Here is an 11,634-nt window from a genome sequence, read left to right on the forward strand (position 1 = left end):
TCTTAAAGTTTGTGACATTATGGCAGCACAGATATTAATAAATACATCACTGAGTGAGGAATTCAAGAGGATATTACTATTCAGCTGGAAATGTCCCATTCCTACAGTATATGATGTGGAAGTATGAGCATACAGTGCTGTATTTCCAGTGATTCAATACTGGAGTTTCAAAGCTCCTGTTATACATATATTCTCAGAGCAGAGCACCCATGTGTGCATGCACAGACCTGTATACATCTACATAGCATAGACGCTGAAGACTGCCACCTACGGGTGTGCTGACATCCCTTTCAGGATTCACCTCATTTCCTAGCTATCTCCCATCCTAGTATGAGCCCGTCGATCCTGACTGCGTAACGTCCAGCGGTTTTCCCTGTTAAATGCTGGGCAGCCCTTACCTTCATGACTTCCACCTGCAGGTCCTCATGGAGGAAGGGCGTCACTCTCACAGCGTCCAGCATCTGAGCCAACAGCTGCTTCTCCGCGGCCTCCGTCTCCATGGAGACAAACCTCTCCTCACTCAGAATCTTCTGCGCAAAGCCAGGACAACAGCACGTCACTGGGCTTCCTCAAAGAGCTGCCACATCACGTTCCCAACACACATCAAGATACCTTTCCCGTCCGTCTGTCCACCCATCCTACCTCAGTGCAGCTGTCCTGGTGAGGGCAGCCAAGGCCACTACATTTAAAACAGACTTTAAACCTCTCTCTTGTCATTGTTTAATGGCTACAGACAAGGAGGAAATACCTGGGTACTGACATCACGCTTGAGATTTCCATTTGTAAAATTGATAAAAACAAAAAAGAAATCTTTATGTGGAGAATTAATGTTACTTTTCCATCAGAATTAAGGAACAGAGCAACAGGCGTGAGTGTTGTCATTGCTGGCTTTCACTTAATTACAGTCATTACATAAACACACTGAGACAAATGGAATCTTAATTAGCACAACTGTAAAGATGCTTTATTATGTGCAAGATCTTTTCTCTGTATTCGCTTAGATAAATGACCAAGAAAATGATAAATGGCATTATGCAAGACCATTTTTTTTCTGCATATATACAGAATATACAAAGTTGAGGCAAGGACCTAAAGACTGAAATATATTGCTATGTGTATAAAGCTTTATCTTCATGGCCACGTTATGTTACAAGATCAGTTTCTCCTGCTTTAATACAACCTATCTACACTGTAGAGGCCACATTTCATAACACCGTGTCTCCTTTTCTTCACACAAAGTACCGATGTCTCAAGCAGAGCCAAGGCACAGAGAGAAAAGAGCCAGGCACAACTTACTGTAACAATCTATAGTGTTTTTAGTTTGAAAATGATAGTGATCCACATTACCAGAGAAAGGAATGAGAAAAAAAGCTTCTAGTTTTTTTTGTTTCTGGAAGTGACAGTGTCTCCGCACTCCTACAACACTACACTAATCACTCGGAGGCACGAGGAACCTTCATTTTTCTCTGCACCATTACAAGGGTGGCTGATGGGTGTCAACACGATCGGACTCCCAGTGCAGCCTGACATGGCGCGGTTTCCCCTGAGATAAAACCACTTGAAATGGGCACCTGCATTCCTGCGAGGGCGCTCTGGGCCAGCCTGACATTCCTCGACTCCAGGGCCAGCCTGAGAGGGAGCAGGCATCGCTCTCTAAGGGACCAGAACAGAAAGAGAGACCTTAGAGACCTGGGAACAGCTCCCTCTCATCCCCGGTGCCCCAAAGAGCTCAGGCCAGGCGATGTGGACTGCAGCTTCCTGCCACGAGCACAAAAACTTGATCTTATATGAAAAACAAAAGTCATCACCAGGAAGCAACAATCAAATAATGATAATAAGCCCACCCCAGTCCTCTCCAACCTCCCAGTAGCAGAGAAACTACACGTTTCAACCATCTATTGAACATTTTTCTAAAATGAACACTGCACTCTGCATTCATTAATTCAATTGAGACAATGGAAAACGATGCAATTAATTCTTTATTATTAAAGGAAATGATTGATGGGTCAGCTGGCTCACCAGCTATAAAAGATACTTATTTCTTAAGTTTGGGAGTGAGCAATATCACTGGAAACTGCATTAAATCAGGTCTTTGAGGGAGGAATGGCTCTCACACTGTGCCGTTCCCTGTGCACTGCGCCGAACCCAGAGGGTTCCCTGTGCACAACACCCAGGGTCTCTGCAAGGCAAACATGAATCAGAGCACAAACCCACCCACCTACCCAAACCGTGGAGGCAAGATGGTTGACGTGCTCAGTCTAGTCGTTAATCGTGAGCTACTGTCTCACTTCTTATGTGGTTCAGCCACAAACACTGGCTGTGCTCCCTGGGAAAGGAACTGCTTTCCTCGGATCAGAAAAACACACTTGCTCTGACTTTCTTTCCCACCAGGAAAGGAGCAGAAATTAACCCGCGTTTTCTAACTGTAAATACACATCTTATCTTACAAGAGAGTTGACTCTTCCTTATTAAAACCGGTTACTTCTAGACAGGCATGTTTAAAGCTTTCTTAAATTCCTTCAGAAAGCGGAGGAAAAAAATTACTTTGTGAATAAAATGGGACCTCCCTCTGTCACTGGCCAGCCAGAGACAGAGGAGGTGGTGAGAAAGGCATAGTAGAGGGCACTACTGAATTCTCTGCCATCCTCCCTTGTGTGTGGGGTGCAGTGGTGGGATGAATGCAGCATGGAAGTCAAAAAAACAGAAAAGGGAAAATTGGACACATTTGTTCTGTGTTAACAAGGGTTAAGAAAGTCCAAAAGCAAAGCTGTAACCATGAAGGTTACAGACCAGGGCTTCCCAACTTCCCAAGAGTTATAAAAACTCTTCCTCCTTGGAGAAGCATTAAATTGGGCTCGTTAAGGCTTAGTGATATTCTATGAGACAGGTTTCACACCTCAGCTCAGCGTTATCCTGCTGATGAGACAGAGAGACCTGGGACACCTTAGCAGACCCCCAGGAGTGGAGAAGGGTCCCCAATTCATTGCCCTACCTGACTCTCCAGCCCTACTGCCTCTCCCTTCCTGCACAGCTGCCACTCACTGCCTCTCATTGCTGATGCCTCTCCCGTTCAGAACGAAGCTGCCCAGAGGAGATCAGGAGCGAGGCTGCCTGGGGGAAACCTTAACTGGCGACAGGAAAGGCTAAGGAAATTGAGACTTCAACCTCAAGCCCTTAATTGATAAAATAGAGCATCCTGATAATTCCTTCTGCATTCAGATGTGATGGTTTTGATCCCCCAAAAGTGCCTTATTAAACACCCTTGCAAACCTGACATTAATTCAGTCATGAATGAAGGATGCAAAAATGCCTAATTAGGGCCAATATGCATTGCAACCACTCTTTGTCGAGGTCTAGTCCTTGTACATAATTAAATACCAGCTGTAAGACCGTGCACACATCAAAACAACACTCAATTACACAAACCGCTTTAAGCTGACACTAATGGACTAGACAGGCTATCTCATATCATCAGGCAAAGAGAGTATCAGAGAGAGGAGGAGAAATTAAGCTTGGATCGGTCATGGGAAATGATTTCCTTAATGCCAGAAGAATCCAGCTGGGGTGGCCACATGACTGCCAGCTCGGGAACTCTCTTCCTGACAATGAACTGGGTCTTAGACTGTGAGCCTCCTTCACATCAGGCACAGCAAGCCACCTCCGACGGAACACTACTGCTTTGCACTTCAGGATAAAATACTAATAAAGTACAACATTCGCGGGCACCTCATGGTCGGTGAGCTGCAATGATGCAGTCAGATAAAGAGATGAGAGGAAAGTGAAAATTATTGGGTAAAATAATTTTGTGGGCAGTAGGGTGGCTCTGCGGCTAAGGATCTCTGCCTGTGGCTGTAAGGTTCTGGTTTGTATCCCACAGCCAGCAGAGGAATCCTACTCCGTTGGGCCCCTGAGCAAGGCCCTTAACACCAACTACTCCAGGGGCGCTGTACAATGGCTGATCCTGCGCTCTGACCCCAAGCTTCTCTCCCTGTCTGTGTGTCTCATGGAGAGCAAGTTGGGGTTTACGAAAAGACGAATTCCTAATGCAAGAAATTGTATATGGCCGATAAAGTGATCTTAAAAAGTGTGCTTTGGAAGTGACGAGATTTTAAAAAAAAAAACATTAAAAAAGGGGTGAAGCTTGACCTTTGATCCCAAGGGAAAGTGGGGAGAATTCCCCAATATGACCTAAAAATGCCCGAACTTTTCAACCTCTGGCAGCTGCGGTAAGCACATCAAACAGCCTGTCAGGATTTAGCCAGGATTCGGCAAAGAGACGGAGAGGTCTGGCAGGTAACTCCTCTCTTGGCGTAAGTAAGGATGACACCACAGCTCAGATGAATCGATCAGTAAAACGATCATGTGGCTGCTCACTGTTGCTCTGTCTGAGCAGAAAGTCAATAAGGACAAAAGAAAGGTTGTGAACGAGAGGAGTTAATTTGGCCCATCTAGCCTGTTTGGTAGTTAGTATTTAATTGATTCCAGGAGCTCATCCAGCAGTGTCCTGGGCAGCTTGTTCCACACCCCCACAGCCTAGTATGAGAGGCCACATCTCCACTGGGTAACAAGCTCTAGGAAGCTAAAAGCTGCAATTAAACAGCGTTTACAGGTTCCGTAAACAGCCATTAGTGGTAGAGATTTCTGTACTCTCACACTAAAGAACAAACGTTTTTATTAAATATTCTGATATCTTTCTATTCCAGAACATGTAAACTGAATAGAAAGTGCTTCCTCTGAACAAGATGGTGTCCTGTGGCGTCCTGTGGGCCGCAGGTGGTGAAGGCAGCACTATCATCTCTCTGCGGAGCTGCAGTCTGACATGACATTTGCCCCCTCGCACACACACACACAAGCTCTCAGCGCCCCCCCCCCCCCCCGAACGAGAGGCCGGGGACCCCCTGCCACCGGGCCCAACCAACCCGATGTCCCTGTGAGGCAGCAGGAGACCGGGCCACTCGTGAGAGAAGATTCACAGATCAGAAGATTCGTCAGCAGCTCAGGAGAGTGACTCAGCTGCCTCCGCAGGACTCATTTCTGGCAGTTCTGGGGGGAATCTGCCTCTGTGGCCTCCCACGTACCTCCATGAATAACAGCAAAAACCAACTCGGAGAACAGGCGTCTCCAGGGGACCCTCTTCACTGTGCACTTCATGACAAAAATGAGGAACGTGGATACCGTGATAAAATACGTAAGAACATACATATCTACATATACATAGTTTACAAAAAAAAGGCTAAGTGAATTCACTTTGATGCCGACACTAAGGTAAAAACACTGTACCAGTGTGTCTCGACTGCAGTGGTGTGTCCAGAAGTGTTTTTCCTCATCTGACCCATGTGCCACTCAGAAGGAAAATTTAAGACACCCTTTCTGCTTTTCACATCACGCAGATTTCTGCCTCACAGACCATGGCTCAGCGGGGCTCTGAGTCAGGTAGCTCACCAGGGTGAGAAACGCCGACTCTGGTGTTTTAAGTGTCACTGAAATATGGCGAATGAACTGGAGCGTGCACCCAGCGGCGCGTGCCGTGCGTGACTATGGCAGGCGAGAATGGAATCGCTTTTCCACTGCCATGGAGACTCGCAGCTTTTAAAGAACAAATGGCACAGATGTCAAAGAGGAAAAATAAAGGCTACTGTTGACGGGAGGCCCAGGGTCGTGCGTGTTACAGCGAAGGCAGTGACAGGGGATCACCAGAGCAATTTCCTTTTTCCTCTTATCAGTCATTCTGCATTTGGAAGCAGTGGGAGTTAATGTCTTCGCGTTTCTGCTCTTGGCTGCCAAAGCAGAAAAGGTTTCCTAAATTCTCCATTTTGGTTGTTGTGCTATGGGAGAATCCATTACCCGCTTCTGCAACACCCAATGATTACAAATAAAAGTTAGAAAGCAAAAAGTCTTAATAGATAAAAGGGAAGGGTGCTGGAGTAAAAAAACTGATATCCCATATGCCACCCACAACTGCTTTTGTGTATTAAAATAGAGCAGCTGAAAAGCAGGATTATGCACCTCAGCTTGAATATTTATCTTGAGAACGGGACTTGCTCAGCAGGATGCTTTGCAAAATCCCATCATGCCCTTGTTCACCCATCTCTGGCAGAGTGGGCGTCTGTGTGGGTGGGATCTGCGGGAAGCACAATCCTCTTCTGAAGAGCGATGTTTGAAAACGGTGCTTAATGTCAATGGACATCTCATTGTTTCTTCTTGTCTTCCAGCATTTCAGAGAGTTTCATATCAACATACCAATGCATGCCATTACTCAATTTTGTATCGCAAATATTCATGTAGGTAGTTTTTAGAATCACTTTGCCCTTCATAACCCAGCATGATACTATAGCTTCCCATGCAAGGAAGCATGTGGCACTTTTATGAAACAGCTCCTCACAGGAGACAGCAACAGAACAGCACTACCTATTCAGCAGGCCAGTCCAGGCACTGTTGACTTAGAACCCATCTGGTGCTTGTGCCCTTGGGTGTAATAAGTCTGCTGAAGCTCCTGGATATTGCAACTGATCAGACTTTCAGATTGCCCTGAATCTGGCTGCTGCAGTTTCCAGTGGACACTGAAAAGGGGAGTATCCAGCACGCGGTCAGCAGCAACCACTGTTCCGAAAGGATGAAAGTCTTCATCAGACTATCTCTGGCTGTGTTACGAAGGACCGTCTGATGTTCATCTATTCTCCTGAAAATGGGCAAGTGAATCTCAGCCCCCCACACTCATGATGTGGCTTAAAAAGGCTACGTCTATGTGATGGGAAATGTAGATAGAACAAGCACTCCTTTTATTGTCGAAGCCCCTGTTCACTTGGTGTATCTCTCTGCTGTGTAGGCAGTATATTTTGTTTTCTCTTATTCATATATACAATCAAGGAATGATCACATAAGACATTTTAAGCACACATTTCACAACACCGGCAATTACTGTACCCGCACAGTGAAAGTCACCTGGTGTCAATAACCTTTGTGCTGCTAGCCATGGCGATATTGCCAGGTCTTCTATTGCCCTGTAGTGTTTCTGTTCCTAGGAGCAGATATATTAACTAACTGATAGCAAGAATAGATAGAGAAAACAGAATTGCATGCAAAGCTGTGGATTAAAGTGCAACACCTCTAGTGCCGAGCCAAATCATTAAATTGTGTTAATTAAAGTAATTAATGCAAGCAGCACCTCAAGCAATAGATTTAATCTCAGTTGCAGGCAGATCCATTGAGTTACGCTGGGAGCTGTCTGCTTAAACACAATTGCCTGAAGTCCTTACACAAAAAACAAAAACAATTCCCAGGTTTGACTGTTGCTAGTCAAAAGCAACAATACAAAATATGGACGTGCCAATGCCCTGCCACAGCATTAATGAAACAACGCATTTCGTTTTGCTAAAGTCTTTCACAGGTTCCTCTTGCTTGTAGCTTCATCAGTTCGAAAGCTTCCCTCAGTCATGCTAGCTAGTGGCCTGGAGGCTGTCAATCGCGGACCGGCCTCTGTCACAGCCTCACAGAGCTGAAAATTGATGAGTGCTCTCCAACCTTGCAGTCAGGTCACCTGACTAGCTTAATTAAGAGACACTAATGAGGCATGGAAAGCACAAGGAGGGTGTGCATCGGCCTGGCAGGGAACGGACTGCTGCGCTGTGGTGTGTTCAACTGATCAGCCCACACTGGACCCTCTCGCTGCCACCCTTCTTCAGCTGCCACCCACAGGACCAGCAGCTGCGGGGCAACAGAACTGCCACCGCTGTTCATGAGCAGAGCTTGCAGGAAGGTTCCACCCACGAGCAGCAACAGCTTCTTCAATAACGGGTTCACTTGGTTACGCACAGACGTCCGACGGAGAAATCTCAACTGATCTGTGAAGCCATACCAGGAGATAAATGGCTTTTATAGCAGGAGTTTGGGAGCAGAAGGTTAGATCCTATTCTCGCACACTTCCACTCGCCTGCATATATAAGTCTCGCACCCAGGTCTTCCCTGCACGCCTCTCTCTCGCACCCCAAACCCCCCCAACTCCCCATCGATGGCCTTGCACCATCTCCCCAGCTCACTCGTCTCAGCAGTGAAGGGGGGAGAGGGGTTAGCAGCCTGTCCAGCCTCAGGTAGGGAGGCCATGCTAAATGCAAACAAGTATGAAACACTGGATGTGTTTTTATGTCAATTTCTCCTTAAATTCCACTATGAGTAGCAAACCTGAACACACAGTGCACAAACTCTTATCTAGAAAAAATACTTAGCGAGTCTGTCTTTCTAAATACTGCTACAGAAGCAAATTAAACATCTTTAAACATATCAGCTCATTTGCAGCTTATTTCAAGCTTGTTCATTAGAATATTTGACTGTGATACTATTATCACCACTTTCCAGCACAAGAGCTCCCTGAAAACATCACACATTACAAGCAGGCCGTGCTTAGAGCTCACTACAGCAAAACTACACCGGCAGACACATAACAGCGCTGTGCACTGTCCTTCAACACTGTCAAGGCCTCCGTTGTCTTACCTTAGCTGAGATGGCTGAACTTTCACCGATCCATTATGAGCTTCAAGCGTTTCTGTAGGATTACAGAAAGAAAACGGAAATGCATTATACTGATGCGTGTTAGGGAAACATACTGACACCTCACCCTTTTTATTTTGGAAAAGCCAGATCGTTAACAACACACACACAGCCCTGCTGGGCTGAGCACAATGTACACTCTTCCACTGATGAAAACAACCAGCTTCTCTTCACACTGGGGGCAAACTGAGGGGAGGACTGATGCATATCTCACTGGCACCCAGCAAACCACTGGACAGAAGATATAAGAAAAGAAACAAATGAGAACAGGCATTTCTGTCCATTTAACTTATTTGATTGCTAGTACCTCATTCCTTTAAGAACCTGATCTAGACGTTTCACAAAGGAATCCAGGGCATCATCTTCAACAGCAGGGCTAGGTAGCTTGTTAAAGTCTCCCACATGTCCTTGTGTAATAAATTAGCGTTACTCCTGGAGAATCGTGTTTGCAGCTTGCTCATCCCAGCCCACATGTATAACAGCAATCACATGACAGCAAAACCAGGCCTGCACTCTGAACGGGGTCCTGTACTGATTCAGCATCCCTTCAGATGGAAACCAATGTGCAGGAATCAGAGTGGACCCAGTGGATTCCTGGCAGCAAAACCTTCACAGCAAAGACTTTTTGCACTTGTGTTGACAACCACCAGAGCCGTAAACACAAGCGACACAGCAAGAGAGCTGGTCTTTATGGTGATTAACGGAGGAAGACACTCAGAATCTTTCTTGGAAATTTCCACTGCAAGGTTTTCTAGACTCCGTGTCCACAAAGGTACTCAAGGAGCAATGTACAGCACCACACTAAAAAGGATTTTGTTGTGAGTTCTTTTAAATGTCAGAGAGCATTTTCGAGCTCATAAATGAACATCCCCCACAAATCAAATTATACTCATGATAATATGCTGAGGGAAGAAAACTGCTTTGGCAAATATTGTCATTATCTGGCCAAAGACGTAGATGACAAGAAGCTGTATGAACTGAAAATAACTGCCCATCACACTCTGTACACATTGCGATCTGTCATGGTGGAACCACTACACCTTACCCTTTGACTAAGAACATTTTCGTGTGACATTTTGAAAGCAATACCATATTCCAAAATTGACATAAGGCAGCTTCCCTTTTTATTCAACATTACAGCTCCAAACTGATTGCCTGCTTATCTGAAAACCCCCTTGCTCTAATCCTGGGCCAAAGAGATAAGACAGCTCACCAGTTACCATCGCACTTTACTGCCACTCTGCCGATAGGCACTTGTGGCACCGGACTGCTGAAAGAAATTCCAGAAATATTTAACACTTAGAAATGGTGTCCAGTCAGTGAACAGCTCGATGTTTAATAGGACTGTGCTTTTGTGACAAAGCTTATTTTGGGCAGAGCGGTGGCTCTGTGGCTCAGGATCTGCGCCTGTGGCTGGAAGGTTGCCGGTTCAAATCCCACAGCCGGCAGAGGAATCCTACTCCGTTGGGCCCCTGAGCAAGGCCCTTAACCCCAACTGCTCCAGGGGCGCCGTATAAATGGCTGACCCTGCGCTCTGACCCCAAGCTACTCTCCCTGTCTGTGTGTCTCATGGAGAGCAAGCTGGGGTATGTGAAAAGACAAATTCCTCATGCAAGAAATTGTATAGGGCTAATAAAGTGATCTTCTCTTAACTACTACCTTCAGCCTGAAGTCAGGTATTGAATGGAAGAATTAAATTAAATTCCACTTAATATTCAAGCTCTGTGCTACAACTCTACAAGTCTACATCCACAACACACGTGGGTTGACACTACAGCACGAAAGGGAGAGAGGAGTGACCATCAGTATGTTATATCAGTGTGGCAGGCTTGTTAATCAGCAGGCAGCTGTTTGCTATACAATGACCTCATCGTGGGCTTTTCACATCTTGAATACAGTACAACCAACCACTTATTTTTGATAGCAATGTATTTTTTTCTAATGCTAAAGGGTGCCCAGACAATGAAATTCTGGAACACGGCCCGCAGCGTATTGGGGGGACTCACAGGCTTGGGTGAAAGCCTCAGACTGACTTGCCTCGTCTATCACAGCTTATATCGGTAGGTATTCTGAGGTTCAGGGTGAAGTGGTCATTTAGGACTGGTTTCCCACACCCCAGGAGCAGACCTGCATTGTCTCACATAAATTAACAGCAAGCGGTCCAGGACTGGCGCTAGTCAGTGAAAGCGCTCCTGCTGTTGATGCAATCCACTGACAGAACTGCTATCCGCTGTATATTATTTAAAATTCAGCTCTAAATATTTATCATTTCACTTTAGGTAATACAAAGACACAAACTTTTCTTCACTTTTGCGACCAGAGGAAACCATTATAAAGATTTGTTTTCAGCTCAACAGCAGCGCTCCGAATCTCTAGTATGAATAACGCGCATTCGCCGAGACGAAATACCGCGTCAATACATTGGTTTATTTTTCCAAAAAGAGGAAAAGCGTTGAATACAAGATCGACTTTGCACGCAGCTCCCTGGAGTGCAACTGAAAACCAGTCTGAAAATTGTTAGGTGAACAACAAGTATTGAGGGAAGAATAAAACCGTGTTAGGCATTTAATCTGAAGGAACATACAGATAGCGCATATTTTATATAGCATATAAATGACAGAAATGTACAGTTTTATCTATATTATGTTTATACGGGATTTACATTACAGCAAGACAGTGGGGGGAGGGGCGGAGTTCTGTAATACAGGTATCATTCTTGCTCTGCTGGGTAATTTGCGTTAACGTCCCTTTCCACTCAATTGCTTTCCTTTGCCCAAACTGTCGTGGTGTGAAATGTCCACATTCCAGTCAAGACAATTAAACAGCTGTCGAAGACAGAGAAACATGAGCACGCCTGTGCTTCCGCGATACGGCGTCTGGACCGACAGTGGAGTCACACGGAGCGAGAGGCTGTATTTATCTTGCAGGCAGCGGCTCCACATTTCTGGGCTAAGCCGGAGCAGGACAGGTGCGCCGCGCATTACTTACCGCAGGCTAGAGCGCAGGCGTCTCTGATCGCCTTGTGCTTATTTCCCGAGGCGTCCTTCTGTAGTTTCCGCAATATTTCCTCCATCATGCAGAACTCAAGGA

The 11,634-nt window shown here is 45.7% G+C and overlaps 1 protein-coding gene across 1 annotated transcript in view; it reads right to left on the minus strand.

Moving 5' to 3' along the window:
• Positions 1 to 11,634, minus strand: part of arfgef3 (ARFGEF family member 3) — a 61,189-nt gene extending 49,555 nt beyond the window's left edge. The window contains exons 1-4 of the mRNA XM_088934352.1: positions 11,533 to 11,634; positions 8,488 to 8,539; positions 1,572 to 1,653; positions 399 to 530 (exon numbers count right to left, since the gene is read on the minus strand). Of these exons, the coding sequence (XP_088790478.1) occupies positions 399 to 530; positions 1,572 to 1,653; positions 8,488 to 8,539; positions 11,533 to 11,620 (354 nt within the window). The 5' untranslated portion in view covers positions 11,621 to 11,634. The remainder of the gene's footprint in view (positions 1 to 398; positions 531 to 1,571; positions 1,654 to 8,487; positions 8,540 to 11,532) is intronic.

The sequence above is a fragment of the Atractosteus spatula genome, chromosome 15 (genome assembly GCF_055471065.1).
Source record: "Atractosteus spatula isolate fAtrSpa1 chromosome 15, fAtrSpa1.hap1, whole genome shotgun sequence".
NCBI classification, from domain to species: domain Eukaryota; kingdom Metazoa; phylum Chordata; class Actinopteri; order Semionotiformes; family Lepisosteidae; genus Atractosteus; species Atractosteus spatula.